Raw genomic sequence first — 16,848 nt, 5'->3', positions numbered from 1 at the left:
CAGTGACCTGTAGAAGAATACCAAATTATCTAATGTGTGTAACCAGAGTTCCAGAAAGAGAGGAAATGTGGAACAGAAAAATATTTGAAGAAATAATAACAGGAAACTTGCCAATTTGGGAATAAAGAAAACCCCAAGAAAGGTAAATATAAAAAATCCTGTATCAAGACACATCATATACAAACTGCTAATACCAAAGATAAAGAGAAAAGATTAAAGAGAGAAATCTTAATGCAGCCATAGAAAAAGATACAGGGTAACAATGATACAAATTACAGCTGACTTCTCATCAGAAACAATGACAGCCAGGAAATAATGGAAGATCTTCCTTAAAGTGCTCAAAGAAAAAACTCTTGTCAATTCAGAATTTTATTTCCAGAGAAAATATTCTTCAAAAGTGAAAATGAAATAACATTTTTGCATAAAGAAAAACTGAGATAGTTCATTGCCAGTAGAACTGCACTAAAACAAATACTAAAGGAAGTACTTCAGGTTGAAGAGAAATGACAGATGGAAACTAAATCTAGAGGAAAAAATGGCCAGGTGCAGTGGCTCACATCTGTAATCTCAGTGCTTTAGAAGGCCAGGATATTGAGATCAGCTCAGGCAACACAGCAAGACTGTGTCTCTTAAGAAAAAAAGAATAGAACACACAGGAAATAGTGAATATTCAGGAAAATTTTTTTAGGTGTTTTATTTTTTGAGACAGAGTTTCGTTCTTGTTGCCCAGGCTGGAATGCAATGGCGTGATCTCAGCTCACCACAACCTCCGCCTCCTGTGTTCAAGTGATTCTCCTGCCTCAGCCTCCTGAGTAGCTGGGATTACAGGCATGTGCCACCATGCCTGGTTAATTTTGTATTTTTAGTAGAAATGGAATTTCTCCATGTTAGTCAGGCTGGTCTCAAACTCCCAACCTCAGGTGATCCACCCACCTTGGCCTCCCAAAGTGCTGGGATTACAGGTGTGAGCCACCGTGCCCAGTGTTAGTATTTTAAAGACAACTGACTTGCAAAAATAATATTATCTTAAGGAGTTTATAACATATATTGAAATGACATAGTAGTACAAAAGAAGGAGGGTAAAAGGAAGTATACTGTTGTAAAATATGCACAATAATAAATGAATGTATATAATTTATATGAAATGGTACAATATTCTAAATGTAATAAGTTAAGGGAGCATATTGTGAAGCCTAGAGAAAAGTCAATGGAGGAAATAAAATGGAACACTAAAACATACTCAAGTAATCCAAAAATAGAAAGGAAGCAAAGAGGAACCAAAAACAAATTGTGGAAGTCAGTTGGGAAGAAGGAGGACTTAATTCCAATTTGAAAATAGAAACTCCAAAGAGATCATCACTCTCACCCTAACAACTAAAACAAGCTGAATAAAAACCCATCAGAGACTGAGGACATGGGGAAATCTAAATCAGCTCCAAAGAGTGAGAAGCACATTTTCAAAGAGAAGAGATCCCTGGCTGCTATCATCCCTGACTGAAATAGAGGTGGGAAAAGAAATCTGCCACAGACAATGGTTAAAGAGAAAACAGTCTAACTTTGAAAGCTCTATGTGGACATACCCGTGTAGAACCCAGAGGATCCATAGGTATAGAAAGACTGTACTATTAATAAATCCCCCTGCTCAACACAGACACACAAACCACTCTGTCCCACCAACCTTCACCAAAAATGAGGGCAAGGAAAGAGAGCAAGAACTGAGATAATCTCCTCAATGTACTCTAGGCTTCCAGCAAGGGAAAACCTGGAGGATAGGTGGTAACAGAAAAGCCAAGAGAAACTTCTCAGAGGCAAGACCCACCGTCACAGAGTACAGGGCGATGACAGTCAACCTTTACAGGCCAAGGATGGAGCAGCAGGATTCAAAGAGCTCTCAAGTCACAGAAAGCCAGAAGCCAAACTGGAGAGCAAAGAGAATTCCTCAGCAACTGAACCTGCTGGCAGCTGGTCTTTAAAGCAGGGAGATATCTCCTATAATTCAAAAAGATTTGGAATAGCCCATAAATACATGAGAAAGTGCTAAATAACATTAGTCAAGAGAGATATGCAATTAAATAGAATTTTTTAAAAATGCAATACTACTTCACACCCATTATGATGGCTAAACAAACAAATAGACAACACCATATGTTGGCAAGAATGTGGAGTAACTGCACCTCTCATACATTGCTGAGAGAACAGTGTAAAATGGCATAACCACTTTGAGAACTAATTGGCAAATTTTAAATATTGGATATAAAACTATAAAATTATATTCAAAGGCTTTTCAATGACAACAAAGAAACATGGTAAAATGTTAAGTCTTTTAAGAGAATGTAACATGTGACAAGTCTTGGCATGGACTATGGACTATGGAGAAGGGGCTTATTAAGCAGATATCAACTGGTGCCTACTGTGGTCAAATAGGGACAAGATCACAGTCCCTCACATTTCTTTCCCACATTTAGAATACCCTCCCATAGTATGTCTCCAAACATAATAAAGCATTTAGGGGATGTATGCTTAGCCCCTTACATACTTAAATCATAACATCTGAAATCACCTCATGAGATGTATAAAGTGAATCAAATAATTGGTAAAACTTAGTCCATTGCTACTCATGGTGGCAAGAAAGAATAAAGTCTGTATACATGGCTCAATCAAAAGTTCCTATCCAAAATGTATAACTGTTAATGTATATAATTTTACTCAAAACAAGCAAAAGCAAACACAAATAGAAACAAACCCAGGAAAATAAAATCACAAGTATATGCCTCAAATTTCTTGTGTAACAGGAGAGATATAAATAAATTATATGAAAGTAGTCACAAAACATATAGCCTTCACTGGTTATTAAGAAGCAGTCAATGATATTAGAAGTACATCCTTAACCTCTAAGATATATAATGGAAGGAAATGACCATATTCTACTACATCATGTTTTTATATTACAGGAAAAGACAGAATAATACAACACCCAGAACAATGGTTTATCACAGAATTGTTTTTTGTGGGGGGTTGGGGACAGAGTCTCACTCCGTTGTCCAGGCTGGAGTGCAATACTGCAATCAGAGTTCACTGCAGCCTTGATATCCTGGGCTCAAGAGATTCTCCCACCTCAGCCTCCCAAGTAGCTAGGACTAAGGTGTGTGTCACCATGCACGGCTAATTTTTTTATTATTATTATTGTTGGATTTTAGTAGAGACAAAGCCTCACTATGTTGCCCTGGCTGGTCTCGAACTCCTGGCTTCAAGCGATCCTCTTGCCTCAGCTTCCCAAAGTGGTAGGATTACAGATGTGAACCACCATGTCTGGCAGAATTGTATTTTTTGTATATTCTTTAAATGTATGTAAAAAAAAAGAGTTCATAAATACAGCATTATATTTATGCATTTTGGTTGTATATCTTATATAAGTTTCATATATGAAAATGTTAGAAAAATGTAAAGTATTATCTTTACTGATACATTTTCTAGGCAATCCTCAAAAGAGTATCTCATTTTCTAGGTATCTGAATGTACAAACTTGATGAAAGCTAGAATGATGAAACACCATTGGCCTGATGTATATATAATAAAGGAAAGACCATATTCCTGTATTGTGTCAAAAATTTTTATATTAACTATAGTTAGAAAAAATAAGACATTCATTATATGAGGGTAAAATAATATTTTTTAAAACACAGTCACCGCTGACTGGTGCCAATTTTTTTTTTTTTTTTTTTTTTTTTTTTTTTGAGGTGGAGTCTCACTCTGTCACCCAAGCTGGAGTGCAGTGGTGTGATCTCGGTTCACTGCAACCTCTGCCTGCCAGGTTCAAGCAATTCTCCTGCCTCAGCCTCCCAAGTAGCTGAAACTAAAGGCACAACACCACCACACCCGGCTAATTTTTGTATTTTTAGTAGAGATGGGGTTTCACCATGCTAGCCAGGTTGGTCTCGAACTCCTGACCTCAGGTGATCCACCCACCTTGGCCTCCCAAAGTGCTGGGATTACAGGTGTGATCCACTGTGCCCAGCCTGACTGGTGCCATTTTTATATACAGTATTGAATCTATATATTAAGGCCAGAACATAAAGTCTAAAAATTAATCCGTTAGTATGTTTTAATTTAGACATTTCTGTACTTGAAAAAACAAAGAAATATCATAGACTTTTTCATTCGTGGGTTTAACATGCATAATTTTTAACATTCTCATGTTACCCTGAAGTTCTATGACAGGTAGTAATTTGTAGTTTTGTTTGAGTCACATATTTCACCTAGATACACTAAAAGGCTGGTTGGTATTCTCGAGTTGGTTTTACTCAAAAGAGTAAAAATAATCTCAGACAAATTAACATCTGTATCTTTCTCTGCTCATTCTTGAATACACAGTAACTTTCATATAATACCTGAAGCGTAAGTTTTTTATTTTTTAATTATCATGTTTTTTAATACATGAAATCATATATGAGAGTGGGATTTGCAAATATGTGGATTCACAAAGCAAGGTCTCTGGATGCTCCTCCTAAGAAATCAAAGGGTTTAATGGTGGCTGTCAATAAAATGCAAGATTTTAGTACTGCCTATCTATAAGGTACATTCATAATTTACTTACATGTTCAGCAGGCAGAATAGACAATCCTAAGTCTCAAATGTAAATTGTTCTACTAAATTTTAGCATGACTCCTTTTAAAATCAAAGTTAACATACATTAGGTCAGGCGTGGTGGCTCACACCTGTAATCCCAGCAGTTTGGGAGGCCGAGGCAGGTGGATCACTTGAGGTCAGGAGTTTGAGACCAGCCTGGCCAACATGGTGAAACCCTGTCTCTACTAAAAATTCAAAAATTAGCCGGGCATGGGGCCACGCGCCTATAGTCCCAGCTACTCGGGAGGCTGAGGCAGGAGAATCGCTTGAACCTGGGAGACAGAGATTGCAGTGAGTTGAGATTGTGCCACTGCACTCCAGCCTGACGACACAGCGAGACTCCGTCTCAAAAAAAAAAAAAAAAAAAAAAAAAAAAAAAAAAAAGTTAATGTACATTAGTTACCTCACTGGAGAATAAGAGAAAACACTGCAGGTATTTGACTTTTGGATAGTAAAATGATTATATCATGCAAAGCTCACCTAAATTCTCTTATGTGAAATTCAGAATTGAAGTAGCTCTTTGTACAAATATTTTGCCAGAGCAGTAATTCAAAGGGATATTGGTTGCAATGCACAATTGTAGTAATTGTAGCTATATCTAAAATATAAATGCTACCTTTTTACATTTGCATCACAAAAAAGACTCTTAGTAATATTTCGCCCACATTCCTTAAAGTTTCATCTTCAAACAAATGGACAAATACTTACAAATACATCTACAGCCCATTGCCTAGACATACAGTGAGAAATATGAAGAAATATAGATTTATAATAGACAAGAAACTATTGTGTGCTATAGACTATGATTACCTGGAGGTAGGAATTGCAGTTGGTTATTAGCTAATCGAAGATGACGTAAAGCTCTCAGACGACCAATTTCTGGGCAAACAATTTCTAAGGCATTGTCACTAAGATCCAGACATTGGAGTTTTACAAGAGACCCAATGGCTTCAAAGAGAAAAGGAGAACCAAAATGAATTTGATTCAAGTATTACATCAAATCTGTAATGCAAGTATTCCAAGTTAAAATATTTTACTACTTAATATCCTTGTCTCAGTTGCTCACAAAACAGTAAAAACACGGATCAAACTAAGTTGAAGAAAGTGATAAATACTTCCAGCTCAAGATAAAATATAACTTAAAATACAGCACAAATAAAAACATTAAAACTAAAATAATTCAAGAAATGATACACAGGGCCTTTTTTATCTGACCAGAATTCTTAACTAGATTTATTAAATTTAGAACTTATTATCTACCTAATAGGAATTTATCTAATAATAGTTTACCTAACTATTATAACCATTTTAGACTTATTTATTTAATTATAGTTCTTAACTGGACTTACTAGAAGAAAAAAAGTTTTGAAGCTAAAAAATTAAAGGTGTCTTAAAATTAAAATTTGTTCTATTTATAAAGCAAAGCTTAAATTATATTATCTTCTAACTAAAAATTTTAAGTAAACATACCTTCCGGAACCACAACTATGTTATTTGAGTGCAGGTATCTAGGAAGGAAAAAGAAAAAAAATAGCTATTGTCATTAAGTACTTTTGTCAGATAATCAGTTTATAAAATGCTCACTTAGAAATTTATCAAATATAAATAGGCCACAACTTTCACACCCTACTCTAATGCATCGACATACAATAATGGTTAGCACAGCTAACTAATAATACTTCGAGAATAATCTTTTGTACTAGAATTGCAAATATTAAATCTATTTACTGATTTAGTTATTTTAAAATAAAAGCATACATAATAGATAAACTATACTTTTTTTTTTAACTTCATAACACAAATTACTAGTTTTTCCAGTTCATTTTATTCAGGCTTTAAAAAATATACTTATTGTGAGAAAAAAATCAACACCTATTGTGTAAAGGAAGATGAACTTTTCATTTCTAAAAAATAACTTCACAAAATAAAGATACTTCTAGCTAGCACGCATACTGAGAACCAACAACGGAGAGATTAAATACTCTTCATTTACAGTGTCTGTAGAACTACTCAACTGTCAACGTACAGAATTTATTTCATGGCAAAAGAAATTTTGTAACAAGAAATCAAATGTTTCTCTTAAAAAATTTTCTTTTTCACAGAGGCTAGAAAGTCTAGGCAAGCCTAAGTAACACTTTTCCCACTACAGTGTCTTGAGCACACTCTGGTGGAGACTTCCTGCAATCAGGAACCAACTATTCAGAGCAAAACAAGTGAATGCTGGAGATCACACAGCAATAATTTAAGAAAATAAATTTATATCATTGATTTAGAGACAACAGAACTAGATTTTAGTAAACTTTACTTTCAAACCTATGGTTTTATTTATTGTACTTTAAAAATAAATCTTATAAAGTACTTTTAAATAGAATTTAAAAGTTTTCTTCTGCATTCTTAAAGTCTAATATTGAATATTAAAATGTCAATAAACACAAAATAAGACAGAAAGCACTTTTATGAAGATTATTTTATATTGAATTAAATCAATTTTGTAGAAGGTTAATTAACCTGCTGGGTATAACACAATTTAAATAAGCCCACCATTTACTCTATGATATACTTCAGTCCTTGCTTTCTGTATATGAAATGATTACACATTTTAAAATCAATACTCTTTAAACATTAATTTTAGGAAGGAATACCCAAATCAAAATAGAGAACTGATTAAAAAAATTTTTTTAAACAAAATACTTGCCTCAATTCAAGCTCTACCTATAAAAAGACATTAAAATGTCCAAATCAAAATATGAACTAAAGTACCCATTATTATGATTAGAATTTTTCAAACAGACTTTAAAATATTATCTACATATAATGAAGATGCTGTATGAAATAGTACACAGTGGCTGCCTGTGGATGCTGCTGAAGAAGCATCGTTAAAGTCTCTCCTCCCCCTGCCATCATGTCTAAGTCAGTCTCCTAAAGAGCCTGAACAGCTATGGAAGCTCTTCATTGGAGCTCTTCATTGGAGGCGTGAGCTTTGAAACAACCAATGAGAGCCTGAGGAGCCATTCTGAGCAATGGGGAATGCTCATGGACTGTGTGGTCATGAGAGATCCCAATACCAAGCGCGCCGGGGCTTTGGGTTTGTCACTATGCCACTGTGGAGCAGGCGGTTCTGGAAATTTTGATGGTGGTCGTGGAAGTGGTTTTGATGGGAATGACAACTTTGGTCGTGGAAGAAACTTCAGCAGTCATGGTGGGGTTGGTGGCAGCCATGGTGATGGTGGATATGGTGGCAGTGAGGATGGCTACAATGGATTTGATAATGATGGAAGCAATTCTGGAAGTGGTGAAAGAATGATTCTGACAATTACAACAGTCAGTCTTCACATTTTGAACCCATGAAGGGAGGACAATGGTGGCAGAAGCTCTGGCTCCTATGGTGGTAGAGGCCAATACTTGACCAAACCATGAAACCAAAGTGGCTATGCCAGTTCCAGTAGCAGCAGTAGCTATGGCAGTGTCAGAAGATTTTAATTACTGTCAGGAAACAAAGCTTAGTGTGAGAGGAGAGCCAGAGAAGTGACAGGGAAGCTACAGGTTACAACAGTTTTGTGAACTCAGCCAAGCACAGTGGTGGCAGGGCCTAGATGCTATAAAGAAGACATGTTTTAGACAAATACTCATGTATATGGGCAAAAAACTTGAGGACTGTATTTGTGAATAATTGTATAACAGGCTATTTTAGTTTCTGTTCTGTGGAAAGTGTAAAGCATTCCAACAAAGGGTTTTAATGTAGATTTTTTTTGCACTCATGCTGTTGATTGCTAAATGTAGTAGTGTGATCATGACGCTGAATAAATGTATCTTTAAAAAAATAATACAGAGTGTTGCCAATCCTAACTGTATGTTAGAATCACCAGGGGTCTTACTGGTGTCCGAAACCATCCTGTAGCAAGTGAAACACCATCTTAACTCCAATAATCCTGATGTACAACCAATTAAGAACCATTACTGGTAAAGTGGATCAGACAGCGGGCTCTGAAGCCACACTGCCTGCACCTTAATAGCCATGTGACTATGGAGAAATTACTGAACTGCTCTCTCTCCTAATCTATGATGTTGCAGGGACTAAATGAATTAATATATGTAAAGCTCTTAGAATAGCGCTTGACTCCCAGAAGGATTTAAATGAATGCTCTTGTTATTGTTGTTATTATAGTTATTATGAGTCATTTGTAGTCATAGGCTTAGGACTTTCAAATTTAAGTCACTACCTTTTACTTAATTTTGGTAATTTCAGAGTAGTTGAAATGTTGATGTTTCAATGTCCTTATTATGTTCCTCTTCTACTCAAATAATGCAGGAACTCTCATTCATTGTTGGTGGGAATGCCACTTTGGGGTATACACACTTTGGAAAATGGCTTGGCAGTTTTTTTAAACAACGTTAAATGTAGATGTTTACTTAATAGGAATATTCCAAAGTCAGCTTCTTTGTTTTGACAAATGAACCATGGAATTCTTTTTTTTTTTTTTTTTTGAGATGGAGTCTCCCTCTGTCACCCCAGTTAGAATGCCATGGCTCGATCTTTGCTCACTGCAACCTCCGCCTCCCCGGTTCAAGTGATTCTCCTGCCTCAGCCTCCTGAGTAGCGGGGATTACAGGTGCTTGCCACCACACTTGGCTAATGTTTTTTGTATTTTTAGTAGAGATGGGGTTTCAGCATGTTAGTCAGGCTGGTCTCAAGCTCCTGACCTCGTGATCCGCCCACCTCGGCCTCCCAAAGTGCTAGGATTACAGGCGTGAGCCACCGCGCCCGGCCTGTACCATGGAATTCTAAGATGTTAACAACAGGACAAACTGGGTAAGGGGTATACCAGAATGCTCTGTACTATGTTTATAACTTTTCTATAAATATAAAATTGTTCCAAAATAAAAAAGTTATTAAAAAAAATTTTTTTAGGTTGGGTGCAATGGCTCACACCTGTAATCCCAGCACTTTGGGAGGCCAAAGCAGGTGGATCACCTGAGGTCAGGAGTGCGAGACCAGCCTAACCAACATGGAGAAACTCGTCTCTACTAAAGCTACAAAAATTAGCTGGGCGTGGTGGCACATGCCTGTACTCCCAGCTACTCGGGAGGCTGAGGCAGGAGAATCTCTTGAACCCAGGAGGCGGAGGTTCCAGTGAGCTGAGATTGTGCCACTGTACTCCAGCCTGGGCAACAAGAGCAAAACTCCATCTCAAAAATAAATAAATAAATAAATAAATAAATAAATAAATAAATAAATAAATGAAATTTAATTAAAGAAACAGGACTCCTACTTTCAGTCAGGATGAATCACAGCAATGGAGTAAACGGGATTTACCCAACTGTTATAAACAAGAAAACCGGATGAAATACAGTCACATGCCACTTAATGACTGGGATATGTTCTAAGAAATGTGTTATTAGGTGATTTCCTTGTTGTGCAAACATCATAGGTGTTCTTGTTTTATTTTATTTTATTTTATTTTATTTGAGATGGAGTCTCGGTCTGTCACACAGGCTGGAGTGCAGTGGTGCAATCTCGGCTCACTGCAAGCTCCACCTCCCAGGTTCACGCCATTCTCCTGCCTCAGCCTCCCGAGTAGTTGGGACTACAGGCGCCTGCCACCACCACGCCTGGCTAACTTTTTGTATTTTTAGCAGAGACGGGTTTTCACCTTGTTAGCCAGGATGGTCTTGATCTCCTGACCTCATGATCTGCCCACCTCGGCCTACCAAAGTACTGGGATTACAGGCGTGAACCACCATGCCCAGCCCATAGGGTGTTCTTACACAAACCTAGATGGTAGAGCCTACCACACGCCTAGGTTGTAAGGTGTAGTTGCTCTTAGGCTACAAATCTGGACAGTATGTTATTGTACTGAATACTGCAGACAACTGTAACACCATCAGACAACTGATACACAATGTATTTGTATATCTAAACATATGTAAACATAGAAAAGGTACAGTATAGAAGTATAGAAAAGGTACAGTAAAAACACAGTATTATAATCTTATGGGACCACCATTACATATGTGGCCTGTCGTTGACCAAAACATCATTATGCTGTGCATGACCTTACATGAAACAATTATTTTCAGATATTAACAAAGGCAACTAGGACTACATTCCCTACGAGAAAGGAAGTAAGCCATACAATCTCGCTAGCTTTCTTCCTAGAGGCAAATTCTGGACTGTAGAACAGGAAGGAGAGCCCAAACAAAGTACAGAAGTCTCACTGAGTTATGGAGACACATATCACAGTTCAGGGGACACATATTAGAGTTCAGGAACCTGAGGCAACTGGAAGTTGTGGGGTAAAGTTCTGAAGAAGAGAGAGCCGCTACTACAAAAAACAAACAAACAAAAAAATTTATATAAGGAATCCCTTGGCCTCACTCATAGCTGAATTCTAGCACAAACACACAGAAGAGAAACTCTAGCAGGGTACAGTGGGTCATACCTGTAACCCTAGCTACTTGGGAGGCTGAAGCAGGAGGATCACTTGAGGACAAAAATTCAAGACCAGCCTGAGCAATATAATGAGACCCCCATCTCAAAAAATAATAGAAGAAAAATACAAGGAACTCCGGGCAAAAAGCAGCTGAAAATCAATCAGCTGAACAGTCTGAAAAGCTCACACAGGGTTGAGAGACATTCAAGTTCTGAGCAAGTGTGCCAAATCCTTGTTGATCATTTGAGGTATTCAAGAAAGACTCTGGAAAGCTCATGCTTCAGTAATAAGGCTAACCTACCCACCTGTCCTAACAAAGTATAAAAATAAGACATAAAAGGATCAAAATAAACTGCAAATAGCTACATGCCAGAAAAAAGGAGACAATAAAATTTAGACTCTCAAAAATGCAAACTTTATAAGGTCCATCATCCAATCAAAAAGTATTAGACATTCCAAGAATCAGGAAAATATGACCCATAACCAGGAGAAAAACCAGTCACTACAAATAAAACCAGTATGACACAGATGATAGAATTAGCAAACAGGACATTAAAATAGCTATAACAACTATATTCAACTATTTAAATGAAAATATGAACATTGTAAGAACTGTAAGATATAAAGAAGCATAAATAGAACTTCCAGATATCATAAATACAATAACAGGCTGGGCACAGTGACACTCCTATAATCCCAGAGCTTTGGGTGGCTGAGGCAGGAGGATCACTTGAGACCAGGAGTTTGAAGTTACAGTGAGCCACGATTGCATCACTACACTCCAGTGTGACTCCTGGGTGACAATGTAAGACCTTGTCTCAAAAACACAAACAGAATGCCAGCCTGGGCAACACCGCAAGACCCCATGTCTATGAAAAAATTTAAAATGTAGCTGGGCATGGTGGTGCATGCCTGTACTTCTAGCTACTTGGGAGGCTGAGATGGGAGGATCCCTTGAGCCCAGGAGTTCAAGGCTGCAATGAGCTAGGATAGAGTCACTGCACTCCAGCCTGGGTGACAGAGTAAGACCCTGTCTCTTAAAAAAAAATAAATAAATAACCAAAGAGAAAACTTCACTGAGTGGGATTAGTATAGTACATTAGACACTGAAGAAGAAAATATTACTGACTCTTAACTAGAATATACAATTTGTCCAAACTGAAGCACATAGGGAATAAAAGTTTGAAAAGGAAATGAAGAGTCTTTGTGACTACAGGACAGTATTAAACAGTCTAACAAACATGTAAGAGTTCCACAAGCAGGGGCCAGGAACAGGGTATATAAATAAGTCTCTGAAGAAACAATGTCAAAATTTTCCAAATTTGATAAAAACTGTGAAGACACAACCCCAAGATGCCCCATGAACCTCAAAGGTAAGAAAGAAGAAAACCACAACAATATACATCTAAATCAAATCCCTTAAAACCCTTCAAAGTAGCCCAAGGGAGAAAAAGACACATTACACACAAAGAAACAAATGTAACAACTGCAGATGTTTCTTCAGAAACTATGCACACCAGGGAATAATGAATATCATGAAAGGGCTGATAGGAAAATAAAATGGTCACTAAGAATTCTAATCTCAGAAAAAAAAATTTTTAAATATAGGTGACAAATGTACAATAAAAAAACTGTAAGACTTTGGGGGGTGGGTGGGGAAAGGAGAAAGTCTTTGGGACGTAGGGCTAGACAGAGAGTTTTTAGATGTGCCATCAAAAGCAGGACACATAAAAGCAAAAAATGATAAACTGGACCTCATCGAAATGTAAAACTTTTGTTCTGCAAAAGAACATAAAGAGGATGAAAACACAAGCTATCCACTGGGAGACAATATTTGTAAACAACATATAAAACAGAAAACTAGTTTACAAAGAACTCTTAAAACTCATAAATTTAAAAAAAAATACAATCAGAAGATGAGCAATAGACATGGACAGACATTTCACCAAAAGAAAGATGCCAATGACAAATAAGTCTACAAAAAGATGTTCAATATCATTAGTCATTATAGAAATACAAATGAAAATTCCAATGTAATAAAAACCACACATCTATCAAAATGACTAAAATAACAAAGACAACACCAAATGCTGGTAAGATGTGCAGACACTGGAACAATCATACATTGCCAGGGGAAATGTTAAATGGGACAGCTAATCTGGTAAATTGGCAGTTTTTTTACAAAACTAAAAATTTTGAGCAAAAGTGGTAGAGTAAGAACCTCCAAAAATTCCCTTCCATAAAAACAATGAGAAACTGTCAGAAATGTCTAAATGCTACATGTTGAGAACTCTGGAAATGAACCTAAGGCTTACAGTAATATAGGGAGAATTTATTCAAGAAAAAAATGACTGAACATCAGTAAGAACAGTGGGTTGTAGGCTTCATGGTATTTTCACTTGCTCTAGTCCAAACCCCACTCTCCTGCTCTGCAGAAGACTGAAAAACCAACAGCCCACAATCAAGGAGAAAAGCAGTAGCAAGGGGTAGGACCACATTAGAGTGCCTTAAAAGCTTCCTTCTCAGAGAACTGTCAAAGATTCGTCTCATGGTTCCCTGGAAGACCCACTTGCAAGGCTGTCTTTATTCCATCTGACTACGAGATTGCCCAGTGCAAAAACCGTTGTAAACTGAAACAAATTACAGGCAATTGTTTAACTTCACAGCTGCCTGAAACAGTTGTAACAAACAACTGACAAACCAGAAACTGTAAAAGGAAAAGCTTTCAAAATGTGGAAACATCACAAATGTCTATCAACTGATGAACAGATAAACAAACCGTCATGTATCTACTCAATGGAATATTATTCAGCCATAAAAAGGAATGAATTCTGATACCTGCTACAACATGAATAAACCTTGAAAACATTATGCTGTGTTAATGCAGCCAGATACAAAAGGCCACATATTGTTTCATTCCACTAATATAAAACATCCAGAAAAAGGTATATCCATAGAGGCAGAAAGTAGATTAGTGATTACCAGGGATTGGGAGAAAGTGTATACTCTCTCTTGCTCTTTGGCTTGCTTGCTCTGATGGAAGCCAGTTGCTATGTTGTAAACTATCCTATAGAAAGGCCAAATGGCAAGGAACTGAGAGAGGTGCTCTAGCCAACAGCAAGCAAGAAACAGAGTCCTTCAGTTCAACAGCCTACAAGGAATTGAACCTGACAACAACCACATGAATGAACATAGAAGAAGGTCCTTCTTCAGTTAAGTCTTCAGATGAGACTGCAGTCCTGGCCAACAACATTGACTGCAGCTTTGTAAGAGACCTGGAGGCAAAGGCACCCAGCTAAGTCAGGCCCAGATTCTGGGGCCTCAGAAAATATAAGATATTGAATGTTTAAATCACTACATTTGGGGGTAAGTTGTTAAGCAGCAATAGATAATTAATAAAGATGAATATTTGCTTAAAACAATAGATTACAGATACTTTAACTGTAAAGTCAGCATCTTTCTTAATGGGGAAAACCCTAGCGGCATTCCCAGCAAGGTCAGAAAGAAGATAAGAGGCCAGGCGCAGGGGCTCATGCCTGTAATCCCAGCACTTTGGGAGGCTGAGGCGGGTGGATCACAAGGTCAGGAGTTTGAGACTAGCCTGGCCAAGATGATGAAACCCCGTCTCCACTAAAAATACAAAAACTAGCCAGGCGTGGTGGTGGACACCTGTAATCCCAGCTACTTGGGAGGTTGAGGCAGGAGAATTGCCTGAACCCGGGAGGCAGAGGTTGCAGTGAGCCGAGATCGTGCCACTGCATTGCAGCTTGGGCGACAAGAGTGAAATTCGGTCTTAAATTTTTTTGTTTTTTTTTTTAAAGAAAGAAGACGAGGATGTCCACTATCTCCAGGACACTTTCACATTGTATGGAGGAACTAGCCAATGCAATAAGACTAGAGAAAGTAATTAAAGGGATAACAGTTGGAAAAGAAGAAGTAACACCATCTGTATTTTCCAACGTAAGAGTACATCTAGAAAACTTTATAGAGAATCTATCATGAAAACTAATTGAAACAATAAAGATTTCAGCAAGATACCAGGATATAAAGTTAACATGCAAAAATCAATATTGTTCATATATACAAAACATAACCAGTTAGAAGATATAACACATGACAAAATTCATTTACAATAGTAAAAAAAAAAAAAAGATTAAATACTTAGTAACAGACTTTAGAAATTTTCAAAACCTGTTTTAAATAAAACTATAAAGTACCTAAAGGACACAAAAGTAAACTAAAAAGATGGAAAGACAGCCTTGTTCCTAGAAATACATACTTACGTATTTAGAGGAAAAGAAAAAACCATGATGTGCATAACTATCAGAAACTTCAGAAAATAATACACATATACACACATACAAAAGGATGAAACCAAAAACTTCATAAAGCAAGTTTTGTGGTCAAACACCATCAAAAATGTTTAAATCAATGTAATCAAGAGGAAATAATCCAGTGAATTCAGACATCTACTTTTAAAAGGCATTATTTTTGAAAACTTACATAATTTAAACATAAGCTGTGTATTAAATTATAATGAATATTACTTTCCTTAGGTATGACAATGACATTATGTCTATAATTTACTTTCAAATCATTCAGCTTCTGGGGGGGCAGAGGGGTAGGAGACAGAAGGGAAAGAGAAAGCAAATGTGGCAAAATGTCAAAATTGGTTAAATTTAGGTGAAGGGTATACGGGTGTTCTTTCTATGTTTTCAACTTTCTTGTTAGTTTGAAATTTTTCAAAATAAAAGGATGGGACAAAGGACATGACAGAAAAGATGGCAGGTGTAAGGCTAGATTTCCTTCCTTGACCTCTTGAAAATCGTGCCAAACAACAAAGAGTACAAGAAATAGCAATGCAAACCCTCCTGCAAAAAATCAGGAGGCAGCTAGACAGAGAGGGAAATGTAAGATATCTAAATTTATCTTCCTTAGTGGTAAGTTAACAGACAATTAACACGGGTGCATTAAAAAAACAATGGTGTAAACATAGTATTTAGCACTTGGAGGTAATCATAAAAAGAACTAAAACAAATGAAGCGTGGAGGATGCATGAAAAGAGACTTTTACTTATATTTTACGCTATCTGTTTATATGAAGTATCACATGTAGTAGTAGTAATAACAATAATAGAGTTTCCCAATTACATGGACTATCCAGAAAGATTCTGTGACGGAAGACACTGTACCCAGAGAAAAGGCATTTCTCATCATCTTCACTACCTTGAAGTGAAATATTTAAAATACAGTTGTAAATGGTTAAATACTTTAAAATACTATTGGGTTTAGTAGAATCACAGGTCTACCTACATGAGTACCATGATCATGATACCAAAAAATAACAAATTAATACATTAAGATGACACATCCTATTATTTCAAATAACTTAGAATTATGTTCATTCTTGTTTTTAAAAAATTTGAATAAACAGACTCACAGTTCCACAAGGTTTGGAAGCTTCTGAGCAAGGTTTTCTGGCTGAAAATTAAAAACTCAGAATTAAATTTTATTTTTGAAAAATGTCGAAACATTTCTAATTTATTTAAATACAAAGTACTACCTTTTTGAGGGGTGTAAATTTTGAGAAAATGTGAAAATAATTAATCAGCAGGTCTGGGTTCTATTCTTACAGAGACCATACTACAATTTAAATTTATAAATTCGAACAATAAAAAGCAATGTCTCTTAGAGCAGCGGTCCCCAACATTTTTGTCTCCAGGGACTGGTTTCCTGGAAGACCAATTTTCCAGATAAGGTTGTGGGGGTGGTGTGGGGATGATTCAAGCACA

At 36.7% G+C, this 16,848-nt stretch overlaps 1 protein-coding gene across 9 annotated transcripts in view; it reads right to left on the bottom strand.

Moving 5' to 3' along the window:
- The window catches only part of LRRC28 (leucine rich repeat containing 28), a 129,471-nt gene that overhangs the window by 87,469 nt on the left and 25,154 nt on the right, over positions 1–16,848 (bottom strand). For 7 of the 9 annotated variants that reach the window (NM_001257772.1, XM_015143127.3, XM_015143129.3 and 4 more), the window contains 3 exon segments: positions 5,437–5,574; positions 6,097–6,134; positions 16,497–16,537. In NM_001257772.1, coding sequence (NP_001244701.1) covers positions 5,437–5,574; positions 6,097–6,134; positions 16,497–16,537 — 217 coding nt within the window. 9 annotated transcript variants of the gene reach the window in all.

The sequence above is a fragment of the Macaca mulatta genome, chromosome 7 (assembly GCF_049350105.2).
Source record: "Macaca mulatta isolate MMU2019108-1 chromosome 7, T2T-MMU8v2.0, whole genome shotgun sequence".
In the NCBI taxonomy this organism is placed as follows: domain Eukaryota; kingdom Metazoa; phylum Chordata; class Mammalia; order Primates; family Cercopithecidae; genus Macaca; species Macaca mulatta.
Note: the sequence above shows the minus strand (reverse complement) of the source record. Positions and strands in the feature narration are given on the sequence as shown.